This window comes from Punica granatum, chromosome 5, assembly GCF_007655135.1.
Source record: "Punica granatum isolate Tunisia-2019 chromosome 5, ASM765513v2, whole genome shotgun sequence".
NCBI lineage: Eukaryota > Viridiplantae > Streptophyta > Magnoliopsida > Myrtales > Lythraceae > Punica > Punica granatum.
This window is the reverse complement of record NC_045131.1, coordinates 2,259,317-2,282,878: the sequence shown is the minus strand read 5'-3', so window position 1 is coordinate 2,282,878 and position 23,562 is coordinate 2,259,317. Positions and strand designations below refer to the sequence as shown.

Here is a 23,562-nt window from a genome sequence, read left to right as displayed (position 1 = left end):
TTTAATAAAGTATTTTGATAAGATCCTTAATATTATAGAAGTTCTTTTATTCTAAGCCTTTAAATGTTATAAAAGTCAACTTTACTCGTATACATATATAATAATTCATAATATATAATATTACAATATACATACATATATAAATTTAAACTTTGGGTGTGTTTGTTTTGTAAACAATGTTCAACTCAACTCAACTCCACTTATTTTCAATTAAACATCACAATTATTATTATTATTATTATTTAAAATATTTTTAACCATTCAATTCAATTCAATTTTTAATATTAAATTTCCTCAACTATTAATTAGTTTTTCACAATTTAACAACACAATCATTACTTAATCATTATTTTCTCTCAATTATTTATTACTTTTTCATATTTTTTCTCATAATTCAATAATACAATCATTACAAACCAATTAAAATCAAAATTCAACTCAACTCAACTCTCAATCCAAACGCACACCATATGTAAATTGACTCCTTAGCTAATTACGAGTAGAAACGCACCCGCGCTACATGCGGCAGCATAAAAATTAGAAAATAGAATAATACCAAATAATGTAATTTAAAATAAAATTATAATCAAATTAAATTAAAAAAGTTGGTGTCAATTACAATTTTGGAAAGAAAAGTACATAGTAAAGAGAGAGGAGAGACGAGAGAGACGATAAAATAAAGAAAAAATGGGGAGTGAGTAGTGAGTAGTTTTTCAAGTGATTTTAAAATTTGACCGAAAATCAATAGCTCTTGTTAATTAAAATACATTTATTATGGGCAAATTCGGGGAGTGAAAGTGAGACAAAGCGGGACAACTCTCCCTTTATAATAGTGCAAGAGACAATAATGGAGATTGGTTAAACGATTTCTCAGTAGAATCAGTTGTAATATATCAGTTACGTAAAATGGAAAAAAACATTACACTAATTCCATGTGCTTCATCTATGCTATTTGACTGGCCCAAAAATATAATATCTTTTTGGGAGCAAGTCGCAAAATCCAGTTCTAGCAAGTATTTTGCTGAGCACATTTACAGGTACAAAGGTGACTATAACCCGAAAAAACAACTCTCACAACCAAACTTTTGAAAGATATTCACTTATAACAAAAAGCTTCTCGAGATTGGACAAAAAACGCGAAGGAGAAGACATTTATGAAATTTACAAAATTATTACGAGGTAAAATTGCAAATATACTCTCCCATTAAATTCCTCAAACCACATCACCAAAAGTTTAATGGTGATTAGTTGATGTCCCACCATCGACCTGTTCAAAAGTTTGTAATTTTAATGGGAGAGTATATTTGTAATTTTACCTCGTAATAATTTTGTAAATTTCATATATGTCTTCTCCTTCATGTTTTGTTCAATCTCAAGAAATTAAAGAATAAAAACTTTTGTTATAAGTAAATGTCTTCCGAAAGTTCGATCACGAGGGATGTTTTTCCGTGCGACAATTACCTTGTACCTATAAATGTGCTTAGCAAAATACTCGTTAGAGTCGGATTTAGGGACATTCTACTCCCTGAAATATATTAAATTTCTCTCTGAGTCAAATAACATAGGTAAAGCACATGGTATTAGTGTAATATTTTTTGTGTTTTCGTAATTGATTTATTACCACCGATTCTATTGAGAGATTATTTTTCGCTCCACCAATCCCCATAATTGTCTCTCGTCAAATCTAACTGTGTTGCTCCAACCAAAATTATATACAATAAGCGGGTCGCCCTATAAAAAAATGTCATTTGGTGTTAGTAGGTGTGTATTAATAAAAATGTGTCCATTGGAAAGTATTGCGACTACCTTTGCTTTGATTCGTATCCAGCCTGAATTAAAACCTTTTCTAACCTAGAAAAAAAGAAAAAAAAAAAAAGACTCCTTTAAGTTTGATCTTCCTGTGATCAATGTCTTGTCGGGGGAAAGAGAACGTGACTGGGCCGGGGAGTAATGGGGGTGGGCTGGACCGATAAGCATCGGGCCCGCCCGTTTGTGACCGCTGAAGCTTCTGGAACGCAATCATATCGCCTCCGTTACTTCTTTGGCTGCAACCAACCGATCCAGACGAGAGGAGAGTAGAGACGAGTGTTCTTCGCCCGAAAACCGTTTTTTTCTATCGTGAATCTTACAGGTATGAGCCATCCACTGACTCCTTCCGGATCGGATTCATACGTTTGATTGAAAAGATTGATTTTTGGTCGGTGTTTTTGTTTTGTGTTTGCCTATTCGAGGTGGTTTCTCTGAGTATGGAATTCTCTAGACGTGGTTATTTTTGGAAGAGCTTTCTCGAAGAACATGAATTGCTATTGTAGGATTCATGCAGATTGCCACATGATGAATGTTTTGCATATTTGTCGCTTCTATTCTTTGATCAGATGATATTCTGATGGTTTCGGGTAATTATGGAAGCAATCGAGATTGATTGGAGTTGGGTTGATAGTAAATATGCATGCGACATATTGCTGAAATTCGTGTAGCTGAAGGGGTGATGCTCGGAATGTGTAGCTTCCCGTCTGTGTCTGTCAGGGTCCGGGAAAACATCCGTGAATTGTTGTGGGTCGCAATTCTGTTACGTGTTGGTCTTTTTTTCTGATTTCTTAACACAGGTTTCTGTCTTGTTCTCCAGGTTATCGGCTGTGATAAGAGGTGCAAATGAGGGGCAGGGGTTATAGCTACAGTCCTTCTCCACCTAGGGGTTACAGCAGAAGGGGTCGAAGCCCCAGCCCCAGGGATCGATATGGTTATCGCTCTAGGGATCCTCCTACCAGTCTGCTTGTTCGCAACCTTCACCGTGACTGCAGGTTTTGTTTCGTTTCAGTTCTCTCGTGTATTCTGTCTCTTTCTGTTGATGGATCCATGTCTTGTGGCCAATCACACCTTATAGCTTTTTCTTGACAAGCTAATAGCTGATTGCATCAGGTTATTTTATTTTGTACTTCTGATGTCACGTTGTTGGTTAACTGGATGACCTTGTTATTCCTACTTTTTAAGTGTGTCGCCCATAGGAGACGATTTCATTTGTTGGAACTTCTGACCACGTTCTTCTTCTGCAGGCCGGAGGATCTTCGTGGCCCATTCGGTCAGTTTGGTCCTCTCAAGGACATATATTTGCCCCGTGATTATTATACTGGGTAAGTCCTAATTGATTTTACTTCTGTGTTTTTTATTTTGACATACACCTCTCTCGTAAAACAAGGTTACACCCACCCACTTTTGTGTCTTAAATAGTGGAGAAACTGTCGATCATTTTGTCTGTCCGTGAATAGCCCCCTCCCGCTGAGGTTGAGGGGTCTGCTTCTTAGATAATTCATGTATGTTCATTGGGGTTTGGTTTGCCATTGAAAGTTTTGAAGACACAAATCAAGTAATGAGAGTATTGAAGACATCAATGAAGTAAGGGGAAGTTCTGTTCAAGATTTTCTTGTTGTTGATGGAGAAAGAAGTTGGTGTGAAAACATAGAGAAGAAGTACCAAGTCTTGAAGAATTTCATCCCAATTAGGATTGGCTCTTCCAAGGTGAGCGACCGTTTGATTGTTTTAAAAGCAAATATCTGCTGCATATGGGGTGTTGGCAGGGAAAAAAAAAAGGAGCCTTTCTGTCTTGCTGTGGTGCTGGAGAAGCGTGATTTTCTACAATTTTATGACAATTATCCAAAGCATATAGAGAAGTCCGCGTGATCTACTCCTCACACCGGGCGTCTCTTTTTTTGAGTTCTTATGATAATTAAACCCTTCTTGTGGGGCAGGGAGCCTCGAGGTTTTGGCTTCGTTCAGTTTGTGTACCCAGCAGATGCTGCAGATGCGAAACGCTACTTGGATGGTGAAATTCTGCTTGGCCGTGAAATAAGAGTCCTTTTTGCTGAGGAAAACAGAAAGAAGCCTTCAGAAATGAGAGCAAGAGAAAGATACAGGTTAGTTCGGATAGTTTTGTTTAATGGCTAAACTTATTTTGTAGCATAAATGATAAATCATGAAGTGGATATTGTAGCTTGTGTAGAGTAATCGACACTTTATTTCCAAAATTTTGGCCCATTATTTTTCCTTAGTTTTCCGTGAGGTGCATTATACAATAGAAAAATCTGCTTTCTTGAATGTATATGCACTCTCAGCCAAGCCAATATAGTAGATATACCCACAAATTATCGGGACTTATTTGTTTGGGTTACTGTGTTATTTTGTATGGCAATTCTATGTGGGTAATCTGTGTTTTCTAGAGCACTGATATTCGTTCCATAACCTACCCTCTTTAACCCTTATCCCACAAGTAATATCTAACCTTTGGATTGGATCCAATTTCAAGGCATAGTGCCGAGAACAGCACTTGTTTAAAGGTTGTTGGTGCGCCAAATTCTCAAGAAGCGTCATCTGCTTGTATAGTAGGTCTTGTGAGATGTTTTAACACAATCATCTTTTTATCTACTTATAAGTGGGTGCTTGGTTACTGCTGTTGTCAGGGGCCGTTCCTATGATTATAGGCGAACTCCATCATATTATTCGCGATCCCCCCGGTATGCACGGACTTATTCACGCAGTCCAGACTATTACTCTCCCTCACCAAGAGGGCGACACTACTCAAGGTATTAAGTGACAAGGAGCGTATGTTTCATCCTCCCAATACTAGCTAATTTGGTTTCTTTTCTTACGACACGAACCATTCCTCAATATGATGCAGGTCAATTTCGCCGAGGGACAAGAGGTACCGAGGCCGTTCTTATTCGAGGTCACCTTATAGGTCTAGGAGCCGCAGCTGGAGCTACAGCGGCAGCCGCAGCCGCTAAGTAGCCTATGTGATGGTTGGTTTTTTAGATCTGTTAGCTATGACTTTCTATGCGTCATGACTGGGAGAGTGGACACAGATAGTATTTTGGAGTAATATGGAGAACCCAAGATTTTCTTGTTCTATTTATGAAACTCTTCGTGTCCTCAAGCTTGGCTGTTCTTGTGGATGGTTCAATCCCGATTTCTCAGTGGGCTAATTTATACTTTCTCCTCGAGAATTGCTTTTCTATTAATGTTAATGCATTGGATCAGAAGCAAAGTTCTTACGATAAGTGGCCCGTGCTTTCCTCTTCCTAGGAGAATATAAATAGATTACATATACATCAAGGACAGTTGAGTTTTGATCTCGAGGCTCGGCCAGACGGTGCTCGGGAAGATACACACGGAACTCGTTCAACTAGGACGGTCTCACTCCTCTCTTATTTATGGATTGATTAGTTCCACCATCCGATTTTTTCCGGTTAGAGTGCAGCGGTTGGATGCTTTGAAGGGCTGCAAAGCATACTGCAACTTGGGTCATTCATCATTCATCAAACTGAACGGCCGAAGTCCGTTCATATTAAAGCATACCTGCTGGGCTTTTCATTACAATAGGCCCCTCAGAAATTAAAAATTGTCGAGAGTGGAAAATTCTACATTTTCCGGCCGAAGTCAATATCTACAGTAAACTAAGACAAAGTTGTTCGAGAGAAGACATAACGAAAACCGTCGACTCGGCCAAAGGTTTTCTTTACCGTCCAACCGTCACATCGGTGCCATCACTGGCTTGGCGCCATGCCCTATTTCTTGACGGCAATTCTGTAACAGCAGCAAACAGAACAGACAATTACCGATTTCATAGTTTCATTTTGCAAGCAAAAAAGAAAAAGAAAAGGAAAAGAAGAAGTAATAATAATAATTTTTTACAAAATTACGAAAGGGGAGGGGAGGAGTGATGTGGATCCCCTACCGGAAGTTGCCTGCCTTCGAAGTTCTCTCTCTTACTCGTATCTCACTGCTCTGCAACCATCTTTTCTTGTAGCATTCAAGGCCGCTCATATACTACAAGATCCACGCGCCCCTATTTAATTAATTGAATTAATTAGGACCACCTTTGGTTTTTTTTTTGTTAATTAAGTCCCATTTTCCAAAATAAATAGCCCGAAATGAATAATAACGCATCCATAAGTTGCTAACCTTTTGATGTGCTAAGCTAAATGACCGGCTGATGTTCTTAGTCCCGTTGATGAACTGCTCCCGATCTTCATAATCATATGTCGTGGCTCCTTGGTTCATTCGTACAATATTATCTCGGTAAATCTCCATGTGCCAACCTCCTCTTTATCATTGTAATTTTCGCCCATGGCTTCTATTCCAGTTTATCAGGGATGATGAAATGGTTACTTGACCGATGATCTGTGAGTGACAACAAAAACAAAAAGGACTAATGCATGTGCGAGAAGGAAGAACTCTTCCTGTGCTGTAACTACGTAACCGTTACCGAGAACAGTTATTACTTGGATGTTAATAACTCGTGTATTGCTTTGCCAAAGGCAGGAGCAATGATAATCTTCTCTATTTATTAACCTTTGTTTGACGTAAGTAAATGATTATTAATTAAGAAGCCGAGTACAAGATGGGTCATGATTCTTACTTTTTGGAGAAACTAATGAATATGCCTTTTATCATAAAAAGACATGAGTTGAGTTTTTTTTTTTTTGTGTAATCGATGGTGTCCGGCGCTGTAGAAACTAACTAGTCCACCGGGTGGCGTATTGTACGGCCTGAGACCTCCATTAAACTCTAGATGTCGACTCTCAAGAGAGTTCAGTCATGAACCCGACTTCTTATTGTTTGTTGTCAAGCTTATAAATAAATATTTGAGTCGGATGACAAAGCTGAAGCCATCTCCACCTTTTGAGGAGAGCCCCGCTTTGCCTTTGGCCTTTTCATTTTCGTTACCTTTTTCTGTTCGCTCGAAAGAAAGCAACGCATTGCAACGCAACTCAACTCCCATCATAATTCATTCCGTCCATCCATCCATCCATCGTACCTTCAAAAAGATATCATTCCTGCAGAAGAACAGCTTGTAAAATTGCAAAAGGAAATAAAATTCTCCCTTTCTTGCCCTTTAAGATCAGAACCCTTTTTTCCTTTTTTTAACCTTAGGGTTCCTTTTGATTAATATACTCCGAAATTAAGGAGGGAAAAAATAAATAAATAAAGGTCCAGACCCTTTGATTAATAAAGTGTTTCCCTTTACGGGAAGAGGCAAGCATTGCCGAGTGTATTTGTAAGCTATGGGAAAGGTTCATCGTATATTCGGTAGTATGAACTTTCCCGTCTAATGACGACATCATCAAGTCTTTAGTCTTGAGTCATTCATGAATTCTCTTAGTCCACTTTTGAACATTCATTATCTTGCTTATTCTCTGTTTGCAACTTAGCCATCTTTTGTTCATCTCTCAGTAAGGTTTTAATTCGGTTGACAGTCGACTTCTGACCACATGCTGGTTTGAACAAGCCTACGAGATGAGATCCTAGTAATGTTAATGAAATTGATGAAGCCTTATTCATAAATTCTCTTGCATGAGCTTAGATTTAAAGAGATGGTTAATAATCACGAACACTAAATACTATGAAATGAAACCAACTTCAATATGATGTAATTCGAGAACAAGACATTACTTTATTATATATGATCAATTCACTGCTTGAAAAAGGTCTCTTAAACTATCTATATATTATGTAATTCGAACTATTCTCATGAAAGTCTTTCGTTCGTACAAAAAAAATGTACCATGTAAGCTTTTTCGTGCGAGAATGAATTGCCACGCGAGCTACCTATCATGCATTAAATTTATTCATTCTTCCATTAAGTTATATTTGACTCTCTTCTTCCTCGAGTTCTTCTCCTACTAATTCTTCTCGATTCCCGGAAGTTCTTATTCATATTCCTCTCCCATTTTTTCTTCCGCCATGAATTTTTATGATTTTTATGATTTTTGTTTTCTTATTATTCAAATAATTATTTTAAAAAAATCATATATATAACCCCCAAGATTAGCGCAAGTTTTTAGAACGTGTGTACAAAACAAATCACAAGGTCGTAGGTTTGAATCCCCCTTTGCTCGCGTAACCTTTAGTGAGGCCACCCACACATGTGCTTGCACATAGACTTACCTAAATTCATGGGCTTGTGATGTGTTCATGGTTTGGAGAGAATAAACTCCTTGTTATAAAAAAAGAGTATAATTTATCTTGTATAGAATATGAAGTTCATCGATAGATTCTTACCAAAATTATATAAAACGAGTTGACGATATTTTATGTAAAATTGATGCTTGCACAATGCGAGGGCTTCGCGACTAGGTTTTGATTAATTGGAAGACCAAATTTGGCTGATGCAAGAAATAGAAAAATGCATTGCAATTTGCTCATAAAAAAGAGACAGAAAAAAAAATTATAATTTTATTTTTTTCCAAAATTTAAAAACTTGTTTGTTTTCGCAGTTAAAATCACAAAAATTTTAACTTTTAACTTTAACTTAACACACTATATAACAAAAATACACATTTCCTAAGTAAAAAATTTTACTTTAACTTTAACTCAACACACAACCCAACAAAAACAAACTTTTTCAAAGTTAAATTTATAATCCCATATTATTCGTCCTTTTTCACAATTAAAATCAAAGTTACTTTAACTCTTAAACTAAACGCACTCTAAATTTCTATTTTCCTCGCCAGCCACCAAGTCGAGTGAGCTACACGCTCCAAAGGATGCGCGTAGCCAAAAAACAAAGCAGTATTACACGACAAAATCCTCTTCCTCCTACTCCACTCGGTTTTCTTAAGAAAGCTTCGTCTGCTCCCTCCGGAAATACACTCTCTCTCTCTCTCTCTCTTCTGCTCTGTTCTTCTGCTACAATAACAGAGAACAGAGGAAGGACGACGTTCATCATGAGTCGTCTTGCGCCGCTCTCGGAGGAGCCCATCGACGAAGAAGAAGAAGACGCCAAGAACCGCCTGAAGAAGGGCCGGTCATGGCGGAGCTGGCTCAAGTCCCAGCTGATCTCCATTTCCTCCTTCACCATGTTCGGCAAGAAGTCCAGCCATCTCAACGTCCTCCTCAGCGTCCTCGGCTGCCCTCTCTTCCCCGTCTCCTCCTCCCTCCACGAGTCCTCCATTAACGAGGTAATACCCTCCATTACACGCAGAGCTCTCTCTGCATTTAATCCATGTCCTCCTCATTGGGTTGCAGAGGTTTCTTTAATTGTCACATGACATTTCCCCATCAGGTGTCATCCTCTGCGCAATACATCGTACAGCATTTCGCGGCTGCGACGGGCTGCCGGAAGCTGGAGGGGAGGGTCAAGAACATCTTCACTACCGGGAAGGTTGTGATGGCGGTAGTGGATGACCTTGGATCGGGCGGCTCGGCTGCGAATGGGGCCGCATCCGCCGGGCAGCAGAAGGGGTGCTTCGTGATGTGGCAGATGTTCCCCAACAAGTGGCTGATCGAACTAGCGGTGGGTGGCCACAAGGTTGTGGCCGGCTGTGACGGCCACGTCGCCTGGCGGCACACCCCGTGGCTCGGCTCTCACGCCGCCCGTGGCAGCGTGCGGCCTCTCCGGCGAGCGCTTCAGGCAAGCTTCCTACTGCACTGCACATATCAGTAGTAAAATTATAATGAAATACTTTCCGAATCAATGGCATATGGAAATGAGAAAATTTTTGGTGATCCTATCTAAACATTCCGTCGAAATTTGCATAGTATTATGGTGTCGGAACATTTTCAAACCGTTTCTTAGTAATCTTTCTTCGCCGGAATATTCTATGAACTTGGGACCACCTGATTAGAAATGGTCAGGGGCGCACCGTCCCCGTAGAAGCAAGTATGGGGGACCGGTATTGCCGGTTCCAACCGGTAAACCCCCCCTTTTTATTTCCTATATTATATTAATAATAAATAGAAATATATAAAAATAAATTTATAAAAAGAATATGAAATTAGTAAGAAAAAATTCCTCATATAGTTAATAATAAAAAATTTTGTGATAACTCTTCCAAAATGCAAGTTATCACAAAATATATCGACTGTACAATCAATTGTATAATCAGATGTTCCTAATTATTGCAAATACAACCAAATTCTGAAGTTCACAGCAAGATTGTCATATAGACAAAGGCCTTTCCAAATATTTGCTAGGTGTTCAAGATTCAGTTGACGCCTTCAACTAAATTGGAGTCATAATCTGAAAACCAAGAAATAAGATAAATAAATATTTTGACCAACAATAATACCAAACATACTAAACAATATATCAATTCTGCAAAATTCCCAAAACTAAATATCAAACTCTTCATTTCCGTGAATCTACAAGGTCACTTCCCCTAAATTTCAAGGACACTTTATTGTTCATTCCGTTCTCTTCCTTCTTCTCCGTCTTCTTGATCTATTTTCAATGGTAAGAAAATTAAAAATGTAAAGTACAACTTCAAACATATACTGGAAAAAAAAAGATGAAAACTTGTCATCTAACCGTAATTTATAATTTTGAGAACTATAAAAAAAGAGCAAATCAACTCTAATTAGTTGTCTAAAACAATATCAATTAGCATATCACATAGAATAACCATTTTAAATTAAAAGTGGGCAGATAAGAACAACAAATTTAAATGTCTCAGACATTCTTCACTTCTTTGGGCATAAGGGTATTTGACCGTGAAATATATTTAACTGAACTAACTCTGCTTAGGTATGAGTTACACCTAAGCTAAGATGCACCCCTGTTATTCTAGGACAAATCAGAGACCCAAACTAACAACTTATTTGGGCATATATCACTCTATAATTTGTTTTTTTTTTTATCTTTTATTAGACCCTTTTTCTAGTCATCAAATCCACTGAGATAGAAAACAGTCTAGCCTAACTTTTCCTTCGATTTGCTGAAAAAAGAAAACTAATTATTTTATTTATTAGAAAAAAAGGAAGGAAAGAGGGCAACCGGTGAAACCAATTATTTCTTTGGATGGCTCAGATGAGAGGGCTTCATTTGACGGTGGAGATAGCACCCAGGACGGTCCGCCTCCTGGACTGGATAATTTTCCTAAACGAAAAACGGAAGAGTGTTATTTAATGTACTTCTCACGCAGAATTTCACTGTCACATAAAGAGGGGAAGGCTGCATAAATAGTCAACACCGTGATGCAGATTTCACACATGCCCACAACCCAGATTTGGGAATCTGCTACTTTCCCATTAAAAAAAAGCATAAATTATTGGACATGCAATGCAACCTCCCCCTCTTTGCTCTGCAACTGCAATTTCTTCTCCAATGAACTTTTTTGTTGTTTTCATGATGTTTATTAGATCATCTGCCTCTCTCTTCCAATAAAAAAAAAAGAAGGATACTTGTTAATTATTAGTGCATTATCTGCTTTTGTCCTATATTTTTAAAATCTGCGTGGTCGCTGGAGGAATTTTGGACTGATTTGGTTCGATTGAATTAGTCGGAAGTTCATTAAATTTTTGGATACCATGTTGTGCACTGGAAAAAAAATAATAAAAAATCTTCTACTCCATTTGCATTAAATTTTTGTTCTGTAATTGTTGAATATTAATTATGAATTGTACCTTCCTATAACAATTACCATGGCACCGGGCCTTGAAAGGAGCTTCAATTTCATATCGGAAGAGGAGCAGATTCACCGACCGTTTGCATCACGCAGTAAATGGCTCAGTTGGTTGGTCATCAATCTAATTCAAACTTTGGTGGACATAGGTGTTATTTTGTACCAAAGCCATTCACATAACATACTTCATAGTTGGTGGCATGCTCCTTTCTAGCAAACAAAAGTGGTAACTTAAATTATTTCTAGTAAGAATCGGATTTAGTAATCTTTGTTTATATATGTATACACACACATACATTTGTATTAGATTAGGGTGGTCCATGCATATCCTACTTACTCTACACCTACGCTCCTTGGGCCTACCATTGGCCAATCACTATTTCCTCGCAGCCAACAAACCGGATCTTGTTTCCAAGTCAGTAAATCATTTTTCATTTGTTTTGAATCTCGAACATGTTCCATGTGTTATGGAATTTTCTTGTTGGATCTATGGAAGTATATTAGTTAGACCATGTCCTCGTCGAATTCCATTTCCATGGGGGACTGACTTGTTTTCTCGCATGTTCTTATATCTAATTGCTTCTCTAATATTGTGAATTTTGTTTCGACCACATAGAAACATCACCACCTTTTTTGCATCTTATGCTCATTGCATAGATTATTGAATGGCACATCTTCGTATCGATTTGTAAATGCCTGCATTGGTGATGCCGAATGAGGGAAAGAATGTTTCGTGTTTCAGGGCCTAGATCCAGTGTCTATAGCGGTGATGTTCTGTGCGGCACAGTACATGGGAGAGAAGATGATCATGGATGTCGATTGCTTCATCCTCAAATTGTCAGCTGACCAGAAGGACCTCGCTGATCGGAGCGATGCCACTGCCGAGATGATCAAGCACACGGCCTACGGCTACTTCAGCCAGCGAAGCGGGCTCCTGGTCTACTTGGAGGACTCCTACCTGACAAGGATACAGTCCCCGGGGACTCACCCTATGTACTGGGAGACTACGATTGGGTCCAAAATTGAGGATTACCAGCCGGTGGATGGAGTGATGATTGCCCATTCTGGCCAGTCATCAGTCACAATCACACGGTTCGGGGACAACATTGATCTCAAGGCTGGCCCTGCAATCACTCGGCTGGAGGAGACTTGGTTGATCGATGATGTGGCGTTCAACATCCCTGGTCTCTCGATGGATAGCTTTATTCCTCCCGGCGATGTACGGGATCATAAGTTCCCTGGGGATGATCTCGACTGTAAATCACCGATCCGGTGATGGTGGGATGAATTTGGGGCTGCCACGGTGTGGTTGGTTCCTTGTTTAGATGCTCTCTTTGCTTCCGTTGAGCTTGGTCATGGTCCAGCTAATTGATCTGGGTCAAATGTTCATTTTGTTCTGTATATAAGTTCATAGCATTGAAGGAAAAAAAAAGAAGATGCAGAGATGATGAGAAGTCAATTTTTCATGGTCCATAGGATGGAATTTTCCAAATAACTATACATTCACTGGCTACTATTCGAAAATGTGCGTATTTGGATTGTCTCGATTTGAGCTTTGAGGGACTTCAGCATCACTGTGACATACATGTCCCTCTTGTTTGACGCGAGTTAGAAGAAACTATTTTTATAGCTGCATTCCTTAAATCTAATCGAAATTCATTTTTATTACATTGATTAAACTTGAGTGAGACCGCCAAAAGAGAAGATGTAGTTTCACTAAAAGTTACACGGCAGTCCTTCTGCCCTTCATCACATGCCGCCTCAGGCCAGGTATATGGACGTTAGTGATGTAGTCTTTCCAATCAATGCTCTGGACATCGAACCTGAAGCTTCTCTTCTCTTCTTCAGACATGCTCTCCATCAGTCTTTGAGTGTTGCTGTTATCGAACCTGCAGTCATGTAACAATTTTGCCGGTTCACAGCATGTTCCGGTAGTAAACCAAGCAAGTGATCAATTGTTATAGTATTTCATTTCAATACCGACCTTCCCTGGTAGAATGTATATGGCTCGTAAATATTCGCCAGATACTTTGCTTGCTCCACAGCCTTCCTGCATATAACTTCAAGCCTTTGAGACAACTTCCCCTTTGAGTAGGCGCCACTTCTCCGAGAAGCATCTCCATAAAGGTGGGCAGAGAATTCTTCCATAGAGCTAAATAGCTTCATTGATGAGACCGGGATAGGCCTGCCCTTTGGATCCATGCATGGGGAAGAACAGTAATGCTCATGCAGCAATAGAGCCAATTCCTGGAAGACCAGAGGGTTCACGACTGATGAAGCAACCTGGTACACTGCAATGTCGGGTTTTGCAGCCATTCCGTGCCTAGCTATTGCCGCTAAGGTTGCGTTCACTACCATGTCTGCTGGGACCTGCAAGCAACTAAGTATTAGCCAAGGGAACGCGGTGGCATCTGTTAAGGCCATGTACGAAATCCATGAAAGTTAAATTATAAGTCGTGAAGGAAGTACCACATCGAGCACTCCATTCGGGTCTACTAGAAATCCTGTGAGCTGCCCCTTTCCATAATATAAGACAATGGGGTCCATCATCCTGCATACAGGTCAGAGATCGGAATTATTCATGATCACAGAGGTCTCCTCTGGTTTGTATCGGTGATGGTTCAATCATAATGTTACCTATTTCCTTCCATCCATCCAGGAAACGGCTCCTTCCAAGTACTCTCGATCACACTCGGTCTTATTATGACCACTGGTATCTCCCCTCTCATGTCATCGATTACCATTTCTCCCATCGCCTTTGTGAACACATAAGTATCTTGCCAACCAAACTTCTTAGCCCTGATCACCATGATTTCCCCAAATGAGAGACTTTTTCATTTTGCAAATTCCAGAGTCATAATGGAGAACACCTTAGTGGTTAGTACAATAAAGAGGAAGTAAGAAAAAACCGAGGAGAGAGGCGTGTTACCGGTCCAAACCCAACTCTTTCATCTTCTGAGCTGCAGCATGATCCTCTAAACCTTCCTTTGTACTCAAAGCCAAATTAATTTCTCTTTCCACATCCAATTTCGGGAAGGAACCATTGCATTGCTTGGCTGTGAAACTTTCCCTCGTTATGCTGTCACCTATGCCGAATGGCTTTTCCAATATTTTCCCTTGTCTACGTCCATTTACATAAGCTGCATACCGCAAATCAGAGAAAAGAAAAGATGAATTTCTTTGTAGATCGAGGAAAACAGTTGGAGTAGTCAACATCATGAATTCTCCTTCTTCGTTTTGTCTCTCTTCTGATACTTACCGGTTGAAACCTGCAGGAAGAGCTTCACTTTCTTGCACCTCTTTGCAAAGCTCATGATGTTGTGAGCTCCTCTTGTGTTTATGTCAATAGCTACATCGTACCTGCCTTGTCGGGAATAATGAATTAGAAACCTTATCATACATGTAGCCTAACCTTTTAGAAAACGAAAAGATGGAGGACCTTTCATCAAATGTAGTGTTAGCTGCTGAATTTACAATGATATCCACTTCCTTGGCGATAAAGTCGGCCAAATCTTCATCCAGTCCAAGATTTGATTCACAGACATCTCCAACCACGGGAACAAGCTTGCTCCGCAGGAAAGGTTCATAGGATGCTCCGTAAGTCTGCCGGAGGCACTTAAAGAGTTCCGAATTCATGATCTAGAAAACATGCAGATCAATCAATTCTCGACTGAGTTACGAAAAACGTGAAGTAAATGAGGAGACCAAACAGGAAAACATACTTCATTTGTTAATCTTCCCATTGCAGCTTCCTTGTCCTTTGCTTTGATCAGGAGGAATATTTTTCCGACATCGGGGACTGTCCTCAGGATCTTCTCAACTAGAACTGAGCATGAATCATACAATTCCGAAACACGTTAATCTCAGGGAGAGCAGGATAATGCTAGAGACTGTTTATAATTAAGATGGGAAACACTTGCATGGCACTTCGTGGGAAATCAACATGCATGAATCCTAAGACAAGTTTATGACCCTAAGACAAATATATTCGCTTCCTTCTCTCATTATCACTATATGCTTAAGCACATTGATTACGTTTAAGATTGTCACAAATTTAAAATTCTCGAGCCTTTCAGATATCAACTGCAGAACCATCCTTGTATACTACTACATGGTGCACCTAGGGTTGGTCGACATGATATCAACGAACAGTTTCTGGTTTCATCCTTGGTCTCCATTTCTACCTACTGATTATACCAGAATATGTTCTTAGTAATTCAGGAACATTGATCTTCTGGCACATGTAGCTTTGATATGCACAGAAGTTAACTGCGACCAAGTAAAGGATCAAATCTTTGTGTTTTCTTGTGCGAGTATATGTATCATGTGATTACCTTTTGCTAGGAAACCCGTTGCACCAGTAATGAAGAACCTCTTCCCCCTCAAGAACCGGACGATCCCGATCCCTTCATCCATTTCCACCAGAGAGTGGCCATGCCCACCTGCATAAGGCATCAGCTCCTTCGTGGTAATGTTCTCACTTGTCCCATTTGGGGACAAGACCAGGCTCCCTGCTTCCATCACAGCTCTTGTGTGATCGGTCGGCCTCTCCCTTTCCGTGAAAACACCGCTTGAGGAGGACGAGATCCCGACCGACTTGCTCACATTCCCACCACCCTGGCAACGGACCTGGAGGCTCCTTCCCTTCCTCGCCGCCACTAACCGGACTTTATTGGCCGGGGAGGCCATGAGGGAGCTGAAGGAGAGAGCCTCCATTTTCGGCCAAAAAAGAAACGGGAGGGAGGAATTTCAAATGGGAATAAAGGTGACGAGATTTTAGATTATTTCTAGTTATACACACTTGGCGAGCCCAAAGGAAAAAAGCCAGTGAACCTACCGAGCTTTGTAAGACGAAGGGTGGGCTTTGATTTGGTTATATATAGATAGATGGAGATTATATTGGTGCATGTAAAGAGGGAGATGAGAGGTTGGTGAAATGAATTTTTTCTTTTTCTCCCAGATTTTTTTCTCGTAAAATGGGCTCACTAACCGCAACGTTTGGTTCGGTTGTTAACTGTGTATCGCGTGGTCCCTCAAAGACATGACTCTTTAAGCACGAGTTGTGATGCAGTTAAGAAACTGCATTTTATGTAAACGGACTTTACTTACAGTGTAGGAATTCAAAATCTAAATTTAGACCAACCCTTGATCTGTACTTTACCAAGCTGGCTGCCGAGCGAGGATTAGTCTCAGAGAAGGATACGAGAGCATGTCCTGGTTCTTGCCCAAAAGAAAAAATAAAAAGGGGCTCTCTTTTTGCCATAGCCGTCAAATTTGGCGGGAGCTACCGTTGTTTTTCAATTCCAATTTTGCCGTTGGATGCGACTTGGAACTTCAAGTTCAAACGGCTTTCGTATGGCAACAGACTCCACCCGGAGAGGCGCCGCAAAAATGGCGGTTCTTTGGACAAACGCGGGAAGGATGACACCTTGGTCCGCAGATAGCAGCAAGTCATGTTGCTATGCGATTAAGTTAATTCATCACAGCTGATATAAGCATGTGAATTACGTTGAGATAGACATTGTAGTGAAACAACTCATTATACAACATCCCACCCTGGCTGTTTGGCGCTGCGTAGTGCCACACCTAAGTACGCATGTTTTCGGTGGGTCACACAGCTTCCACGCTCCGTTGATCCTTTTTTTTTTTTTTTAATATAATAAATATGCTATGTTGATCCTATTACTGCCGGAATACACCCCAATATCGACAATCAGCCTGACCCATAAACAGTGACATGAAGAGATTGGATGAAGATATAAAGTTCCCGATGTTGTCGGAAAGGGCGATAGCATGTATTGGAAATTTCTTTTGACAAGGAGTTAGATGACTACAGGCTACGGCCAATTGACGGACTTGTATTTGATTGCGGCACTGAAAATTCAAAAGGACCAATTCCTAAGACGAAACTGAAAAACAAAAAAAGTAAGAAAGGGGGGCTTTGCAATATGGGCTTTCAATCATGATTTCTATATGCAATGATACAGAGCAAATCACAGCAAGTCTTCCACTCCTCTATCCATGGATCGGCAGCTCATCCCTATCTCCGATTCCTCTTAATATGTGTTTCTTCGGGGAAAAACTTGCTAGCAGAACAGGGGTCATCGTCGGGGTCTCGAAGTCTTGCAGCGGAATTCGGCTAGAAGTGCTATGTGATCGGAGGACCACTCCGGAGAAGGAAGCGCAGTGTCTTTCCTCAAGCTATCCTCATCCAAGAGCTCCAGCAGACCCTCCACAGTTAATGAGTCCGCTGTTACCATGAACAAGCAATATTAAATACAAAAGTGAGAACTAGGTATATATTTCAGACAAAGTTTATGAATATAATTTATAATCATCCGAGCAGTATCACCTGAGTAAAATATGTAATCCAGGGTGCCGATAAAATCTCGAGTACAGTTAGTGAACAAGGGCTCATTTGTCGAAGTATCCATTCTCCTCCTCTGCTTTTCCAAGCCAGGAGCTGCATTCATCCTTGCAAAGGAGGAGTACGCGCTGACCTGTATTGCTCATCATGTCAAAACCTAGCAGCATGAAAAGATATTTTTTCCCCGAGCAAATCGAGAGCGAATTATATTGCTTTTTTCCCTTACCAGGGGCAGTTGATGATTTAATTTTCCAGGAGGACGCAGGATTCCTAGAGGGTCGACCATTAAGTCGGGATGAGATGGGTCCACCTTTCCCATGGCAAGGAGAGAATGAGGCGCACTGCAGCAAAGTTTATCTTCCATCAGTAAATATGACGTTGCAACGAACTTGGCAAAAATGGTCAAATATCAAAAGGTTGTTTTAGTTTCAGGATGAGCTTTCCACACATGACAGCAATCAAAAGACAACAGTTATTCAAATGGGGAAAAACAAGCTACATATGCACCAAAATACAAAAAACAAGGGGATAACAGAGGACAAACCTTCCTGGAAGTGAGCTGAAATCTCCACAGACCAGCATTGGAATGTCGGCACTGGCAGCTATTTTTTCTAGTCCTTTCAAAAGAGTGTGGACCTGATTTCAAGACAGTAAGCATCGAGTCTGCTAGCAATTACAGTAACATATGTAACAGCTAAAACTAATGCAATTTAACACTATACATGAGAAGTTTTAGATGCAAACCTGCCACAATTTGACGTCTTTGAGATCATGAGGCACGTTAACATGAGTATTAGCCTGTATTCGAGACCACAAACAAAAGAAATAAGTCAGATGATGCTGGGGCAAAGAACTTTGAAAAGCATCTGTTAGGTATTAAGTTGCACATGAAGTAATGATGATCCAATAAATTCTTAATTTTGTTAAAAGAATACACAAAAATTGGCTTTTAAAACAGTACGAGGAAAATTATGGTAGACAAACAACTCTGACATGATTCTATAAAAGGATAAAATCGATTAATAAATCAGACAGAATCAGAATGGACTTGCACCCCAGGTGAAATTAATCAGATCAGTGAAGGAATCGATTTGATAATCTTCCAATCCATCTGATTGTTGCAACACAAAAATGCTAGCATGGAACTATGTCAGGCAAATCATTGTAGATAATGCTCATCAGCTCAGAAGCTATCTGCCAAAATTATGGGCAAACAACAAATGGTGGCTGGCTCAAGTATCGCGGAGTAGAGTAAAACAAACACTTACCACAGAAAGAAGCTGTCGCCGTCCAGGAATGTCTCCTCCAAATTTTGCTTCAAGAACAGCTATAAGAGCAACATTATCCTATGCGTAGCAAAAATGGTCCATGAGAACCAATTGATACAATTCTATTGTATAAGTTCAAAAATTGAAAATGAATAAAACTGGCAACCATGTACCAACCTTAACCAATCGGTTTAGAGCAGTTTTCTTCTGGTTACTAGGGAGTAAGGCATCTGTCAATGACTGAGCAGCCTTGTTAAATTCAACCTACATAGAATACATATACTTCAGCATCTGAAAGCAAAGAAACAATGCATTCCTTGAATGGTTAATGATAGAGATGAAAGGGGACGCCGCAAGAAAATTCGTCGAACCTCATATTTCTTCACATGGGAAAATCTGTCTCGGCGAAAGAATGTTGCACACCCATCTATTATACTCATATTCCCAGCATAAACCTGCAACAGCAAAAGGACAGCTCAGTGAAAAGGAAAAATTGAAACCCTCATATTGTAAAACCGTACAGGAAGTTTCTAAATAACCTCATTAGTTCTTCTCTTGAATAATGCTTCATAACCATGTTTGTCCAGCTCGGGTGCAAAAAATTCCTCAAAATGATCACTTTGAACCTGAAACGAGACCAATAAAACCATCAAGTATACCCACAGCCATCATCGCAGCTAATTCAACAGGTCATTGCACTTCTCCCTCGAGCAATGACTAGGCATTGAGACAATTTTGGACTGAAGCTTCACCAACTAGATACATGAACATCACTTATGAAAAGGTTCTAAACACGACATTGGCAAATCTTAAATATTTGCACCCTAGCACGATGCATCCAATCTTCAGCTTCAGTAGTCTAAATTTAGCACAACAATGCAGCAAAACACAGAAAAATGTAATAGCATGCTTTCCAATGTAATGCACTCTCAAGATAACTAACAGAAAGGACCAGACTCCACGAGCTGTAGCAACCAAAATCCACATTGCAAATAAGACACGACTCAGATTAATTTAAACCTGGATATGCATTTAGCTGAACCTATATAGGTATATACATATTTGTACAATAATGGGAGAGGATCAGCATATACAATTCAATATCCTTGAAGATTGCTCCACACAGACATGGAAACTGTCAATGGCGGAGTCTTATACAGCACCAAGGAATCATATCCTAAGAGGATTCATTACTGAATCGAATTAATTAGCTTATATATAAGGTAGTAAGTGAAAAATGCTTAGACATACCTCTTGAAGACAAATAATATCTGCACGGTAACCGACAATTTCCCGCAGAAGATTCTGCTTCCGATAAGGCCAGGAAAGAGCCCACGAAGGGCAATAGCTGTACAACTCACTTGAAGCATGCATATCAGCTAAGATGTTGTACGAGAGAACAGTAAATGTACCAGAGGAAACGCGGGCTTCTGAATCTAAATGCCCTGTTAGATCCACTCCGCTCACTGGAATCAATCGACGAGGAGTGGGCGAAGGAGCTGGAATGACCCGGGAAGTTAGTACAGTATTTGCTTGCCCAACGGGAAGCTTCGTCTCTGAATCAACTACCACGCACTCAAACTTAAGAGCATGGCCGATATCTTCAGCGGTTGGTGTGTAAGTTTTCGAGCGCCCAACTTCAAACCAAGTCTCGCCCCCACTCCTTTGTGTAGCTGCGGGTCCTGGGTATAAAGGTGCTGAACCATTTGACAAACCAGGACCAGATAGAGAACCTGACAAACTAGTGTTTGAGACTCCAGAACCGGAGCTGTTGAACCGTCCATATAACTCCTCATCCTCGTTTCCATTTTCATTCACGGCACTAGCAGCTCGATCATGAAGGATCCGATGGTGTTGCCACGCGTCAGAGAAACACTTAGGAGAACAGTGATAGCTCTTGGCCACAGGGATTTTCGCCTTCAGACAACCTAAGCACTGCAACGTGGCTTGCTCAGTCGGGTGTACGCTACAAACGGCAACTTTCCTATCGCTCTGTATCCTATACCTGGAAAGGAAAATTGTCGGCGATGAGAAACATATTAAATGCCCACAAATCAAAATGATCAAAAACTCCAAAGAAACGTCCTCCTCATAGAAAACTGGAGCCTATTCATTGACATTCTATCTACGCAAATTCAGTGCATCATTCTTTTATACTGGGGAAGAGCAATTTCTCCGGCACTTCAGGGAAGTTAACAGCTCAAGCATGATTTTCCAAGTGACACTTATTTCTACTGTGCATGATCCCACAGTATCTGGTTAGCCAAATACACGGCGCAAAGTGTCACATTTGTTATGGGAATTTGAATATATAAATATCCATTTTCAAGTAACCACTATTCGTAACCTGAAGAACTTTTATCACGTCAAATGAAATATCTATCAACGAGACCAACACAGTTCTGCTCAGGAGAAAATGTCGGACCGATATCATACAGGGACAGATGGTTCAGATCCTACTCCTCTCTTTCTTGTTTTAATCATATCCGAAGTCGATCGGACATACATTCAGACCTAACAATGCTCAAACAAACGTACTCGAACCATTATATACTCGGTTGACCAAAGCATCGCCTATCAAACCAACAAAGCCAGTGTACAATGATAACAAAGGCAAGACAAGCTAAGCTCCGATAGTGAGACTTCAGAATCACCAGAAATGAGCGTCCACCTGATCATTTTTATAGGTGAAAAGGCAGGCAAAGAGAAAAAGGAAGTCATCACTGACCACTTGTATCTCAAGAAGTGCCCGTCAAGGGGGGCAGACTCGGGTACATCGTCGCTGGTGAGGGACTTGTCGGGGCGACGCAAGAGAACGTACGGCGTCAGCTCACAGCCTACAATTGGTATGTCCGAGGGCAGGTGCACGCGGAGCACGCTCAGCATACTTCACTTCTTGAAATCGTCACAGCTGCGTAGCTCTGTATACTCGGGAGCGGAAGAAGAGGCTGCTCTATACCGGCGGATGCACGGCGGATCCGCCATTTATCTGGCCCGTTGGCCCGCCAGCCTTGTCGGACCCTTTTAAAACCCGATAATTCACAACAAAAAGGAGGCGACAGGCGGATCCTCAGCTCCCGGCGGAGAAAACAAAGACACGGCGCGGCGGCGAACGAGAGAGCTCGATCGGGGACGCGATCCAGTGAAACGGAGGCAGAGAGGGAGCGAGAGGGATTAGATAGAGGGAGAGGGAGAGGAAGTTGGGGGGGAAGGTGAGATCGAGGGCTAGGGTTTTGCAGGAGGAGGAAGAGGAAGTGAGAGCGGAGAAATATCTACTGGGGAGTGAGTTGGAGTTGTTGTGTCGAGTGAGTTGTGTTCTGTCGAGAGAGAGAGAGAGAGAGAGAGAGAGAGGCTCGTGGCGGTCATCCGAGGTGGTCGGGTCTTTAGTGGCCGCCGGCTCGGTCTTCACTCCATTCCTTGGGTTTGGCTTGAGGCTCGTTTGGGGATGTTTTTATACGACCAGACAGGAACTATGATGATAATTTTATTATTCGTCAAAAAAGAAAAAAAAAATGTAGAGCCGTATTGGTTATACGCAGAGCATGCGTGTTCTTTCCATTGTTAACGTCTGTATATGTGAATTTATAGACATTTTATTTGAATTACTGTATTAGTGCAGTCGTTCCGTGCAATGAAGTGATATTTTACGTGTTTAATTTGTGTTTTGATTTCTTTCATGCAATCAAGTCGGACGTACTTCTTTCTTTATTTGTCGTCGGACTTCCCCAGTCTTAGCACAAAGAACGGGTGAATAACATGCAGACTCAAAGAAAAGGGTGGAAAGAAAGCCTAGTCCGTCGTGAGAAGACGAAACAAACGGGATAGCAATCATATCACGATAGATCGGTTTGCTGCTAGTCCATGCACGATCTCTGTATGTATCTTAAGACGTCCTTGTAAATCAATAGAAGTTGTCATTCACTTCGATGCAGTTATACGCTGAAATTCAATAATTTGTCGTGGGATTAATCACGTCAAAAACTATGAATTTTCATTGAATTTCAAAATCTAACATAAACTCTCAAATGTTTCCAAATTTAGCATCACGTTAGACCAAATATATCGTCCGTCTCCAATTTCGTCACGGTTTCTGACGTGGCAACTAACGGTTGCTGGCGTGGCCTAACGATTCTTAAGCTCTAATAGAATAGCGACAAGTGACCCTCTTGACCCACCCGATTTTCCAAGAAGACCCCCTTTTTTTCTTTTGAAATTTTGGATCGGGGAAGAGTGAACAAAGGCTCGACCTGGCTAAGAGTTCCTCGCCGACCTTTGACCCCCAAGGCGAGGTGGCTTGAGTTCAGCACCTAGCCCGAGGGGTCCAAGGCCAGCGGGGGAGCCCCCAGCAGGGTCGACTCCCCTCCCCTCTCACCATATTTTGAGATTGAAAAGTATGGGGAGAGGGGATTATATATTATTATTCTCTAATCTACGTATGTATATATTATTATGTATATTAATTCGAACTCATGTAGTCCCGTCGAAGTTATCCGATTCGTTCGACAAGATGCTTTCACATAGGCTTTTTAGG

General features: G+C 40.7%; 4 protein-coding genes across 4 annotated transcripts; 2 read left to right on the top strand and 2 right to left on the bottom strand.

Annotated features, from left to right (window-relative positions):
• The first annotated feature begins 1,980 nt into the window (after positions 1-1,980).
• On the top strand, positions 1,981-4,992 carry LOC116206578 (serine/arginine-rich SC35-like splicing factor SCL33). The gene is made up of 6 exons (XM_031539342.1): positions 1,981-2,131; positions 2,627-2,801; positions 3,054-3,131; positions 3,747-3,911; positions 4,455-4,577; positions 4,673-4,992. Exons 2-6 carry the CDS (start codon positions 2,653-2,655, stop codon positions 4,776-4,778), a joined length of 621 nt encoding a protein of 206 aa, XP_031395202.1. The 5' UTR covers positions 1,981-2,131; positions 2,627-2,652; the 3' UTR covers positions 4,779-4,992.
• A 3,626-nt stretch (positions 4,993-8,618) lies between these two features.
• Positions 8,619-12,891, top strand: LOC116209173. The gene is made up of 3 exons (XM_031542735.1): positions 8,619-8,954; positions 9,059-9,406; positions 12,139-12,891. The coding sequence occupies exons 1-3, from the start codon at positions 8,721-8,723 to the stop codon at positions 12,670-12,672; spliced, it is 1,116 nt and encodes a 371-aa protein (XP_031398595.1). The 5' UTR covers positions 8,619-8,720; the 3' UTR covers positions 12,673-12,891.
• Positions 12,892-12,994: 103 nt separating this feature from the next.
• On the bottom strand, positions 12,995-16,422 carry LOC116209172 (fatty acyl-CoA reductase 2). The gene is made up of 9 exons (XM_031542734.1): positions 15,731-16,422; positions 15,119-15,222; positions 14,836-15,035; positions 14,656-14,756; positions 14,326-14,536; positions 14,034-14,195; positions 13,866-13,947; positions 13,381-13,766; positions 12,995-13,285 (listed from the first exon to the last, which is right to left on the bottom strand). The coding sequence occupies exons 1-9, from the start codon at positions 16,110-16,112 to the stop codon at positions 13,120-13,122; spliced, it is 1,794 nt and encodes a 597-aa protein (XP_031398594.1). The 5' UTR covers positions 16,113-16,422; the 3' UTR covers positions 12,995-13,119.
• A 725-nt stretch (positions 16,423-17,147) lies between these two features.
• LOC116208115 (carbon catabolite repressor protein 4 homolog 1-like) lies at positions 17,148-22,464 on the bottom strand. The gene is made up of 11 exons (XM_031541366.1): positions 21,760-22,464; positions 20,283-21,036; positions 19,571-19,657; positions 19,403-19,486; positions 19,209-19,295; positions 19,032-19,109; positions 18,508-18,561; positions 18,308-18,399; positions 17,990-18,104; positions 17,749-17,896; positions 17,148-17,646 (listed from the first exon to the last, which is right to left on the bottom strand). The coding sequence occupies exons 1-11, from the start codon at positions 21,915-21,917 to the stop codon at positions 17,498-17,500; spliced, it is 1,806 nt and encodes a 601-aa protein (XP_031397226.1). The 5' UTR covers positions 21,918-22,464; the 3' UTR covers positions 17,148-17,497.
• Between the last annotated feature and the right edge of the window lie 1,098 nt (positions 22,465-23,562).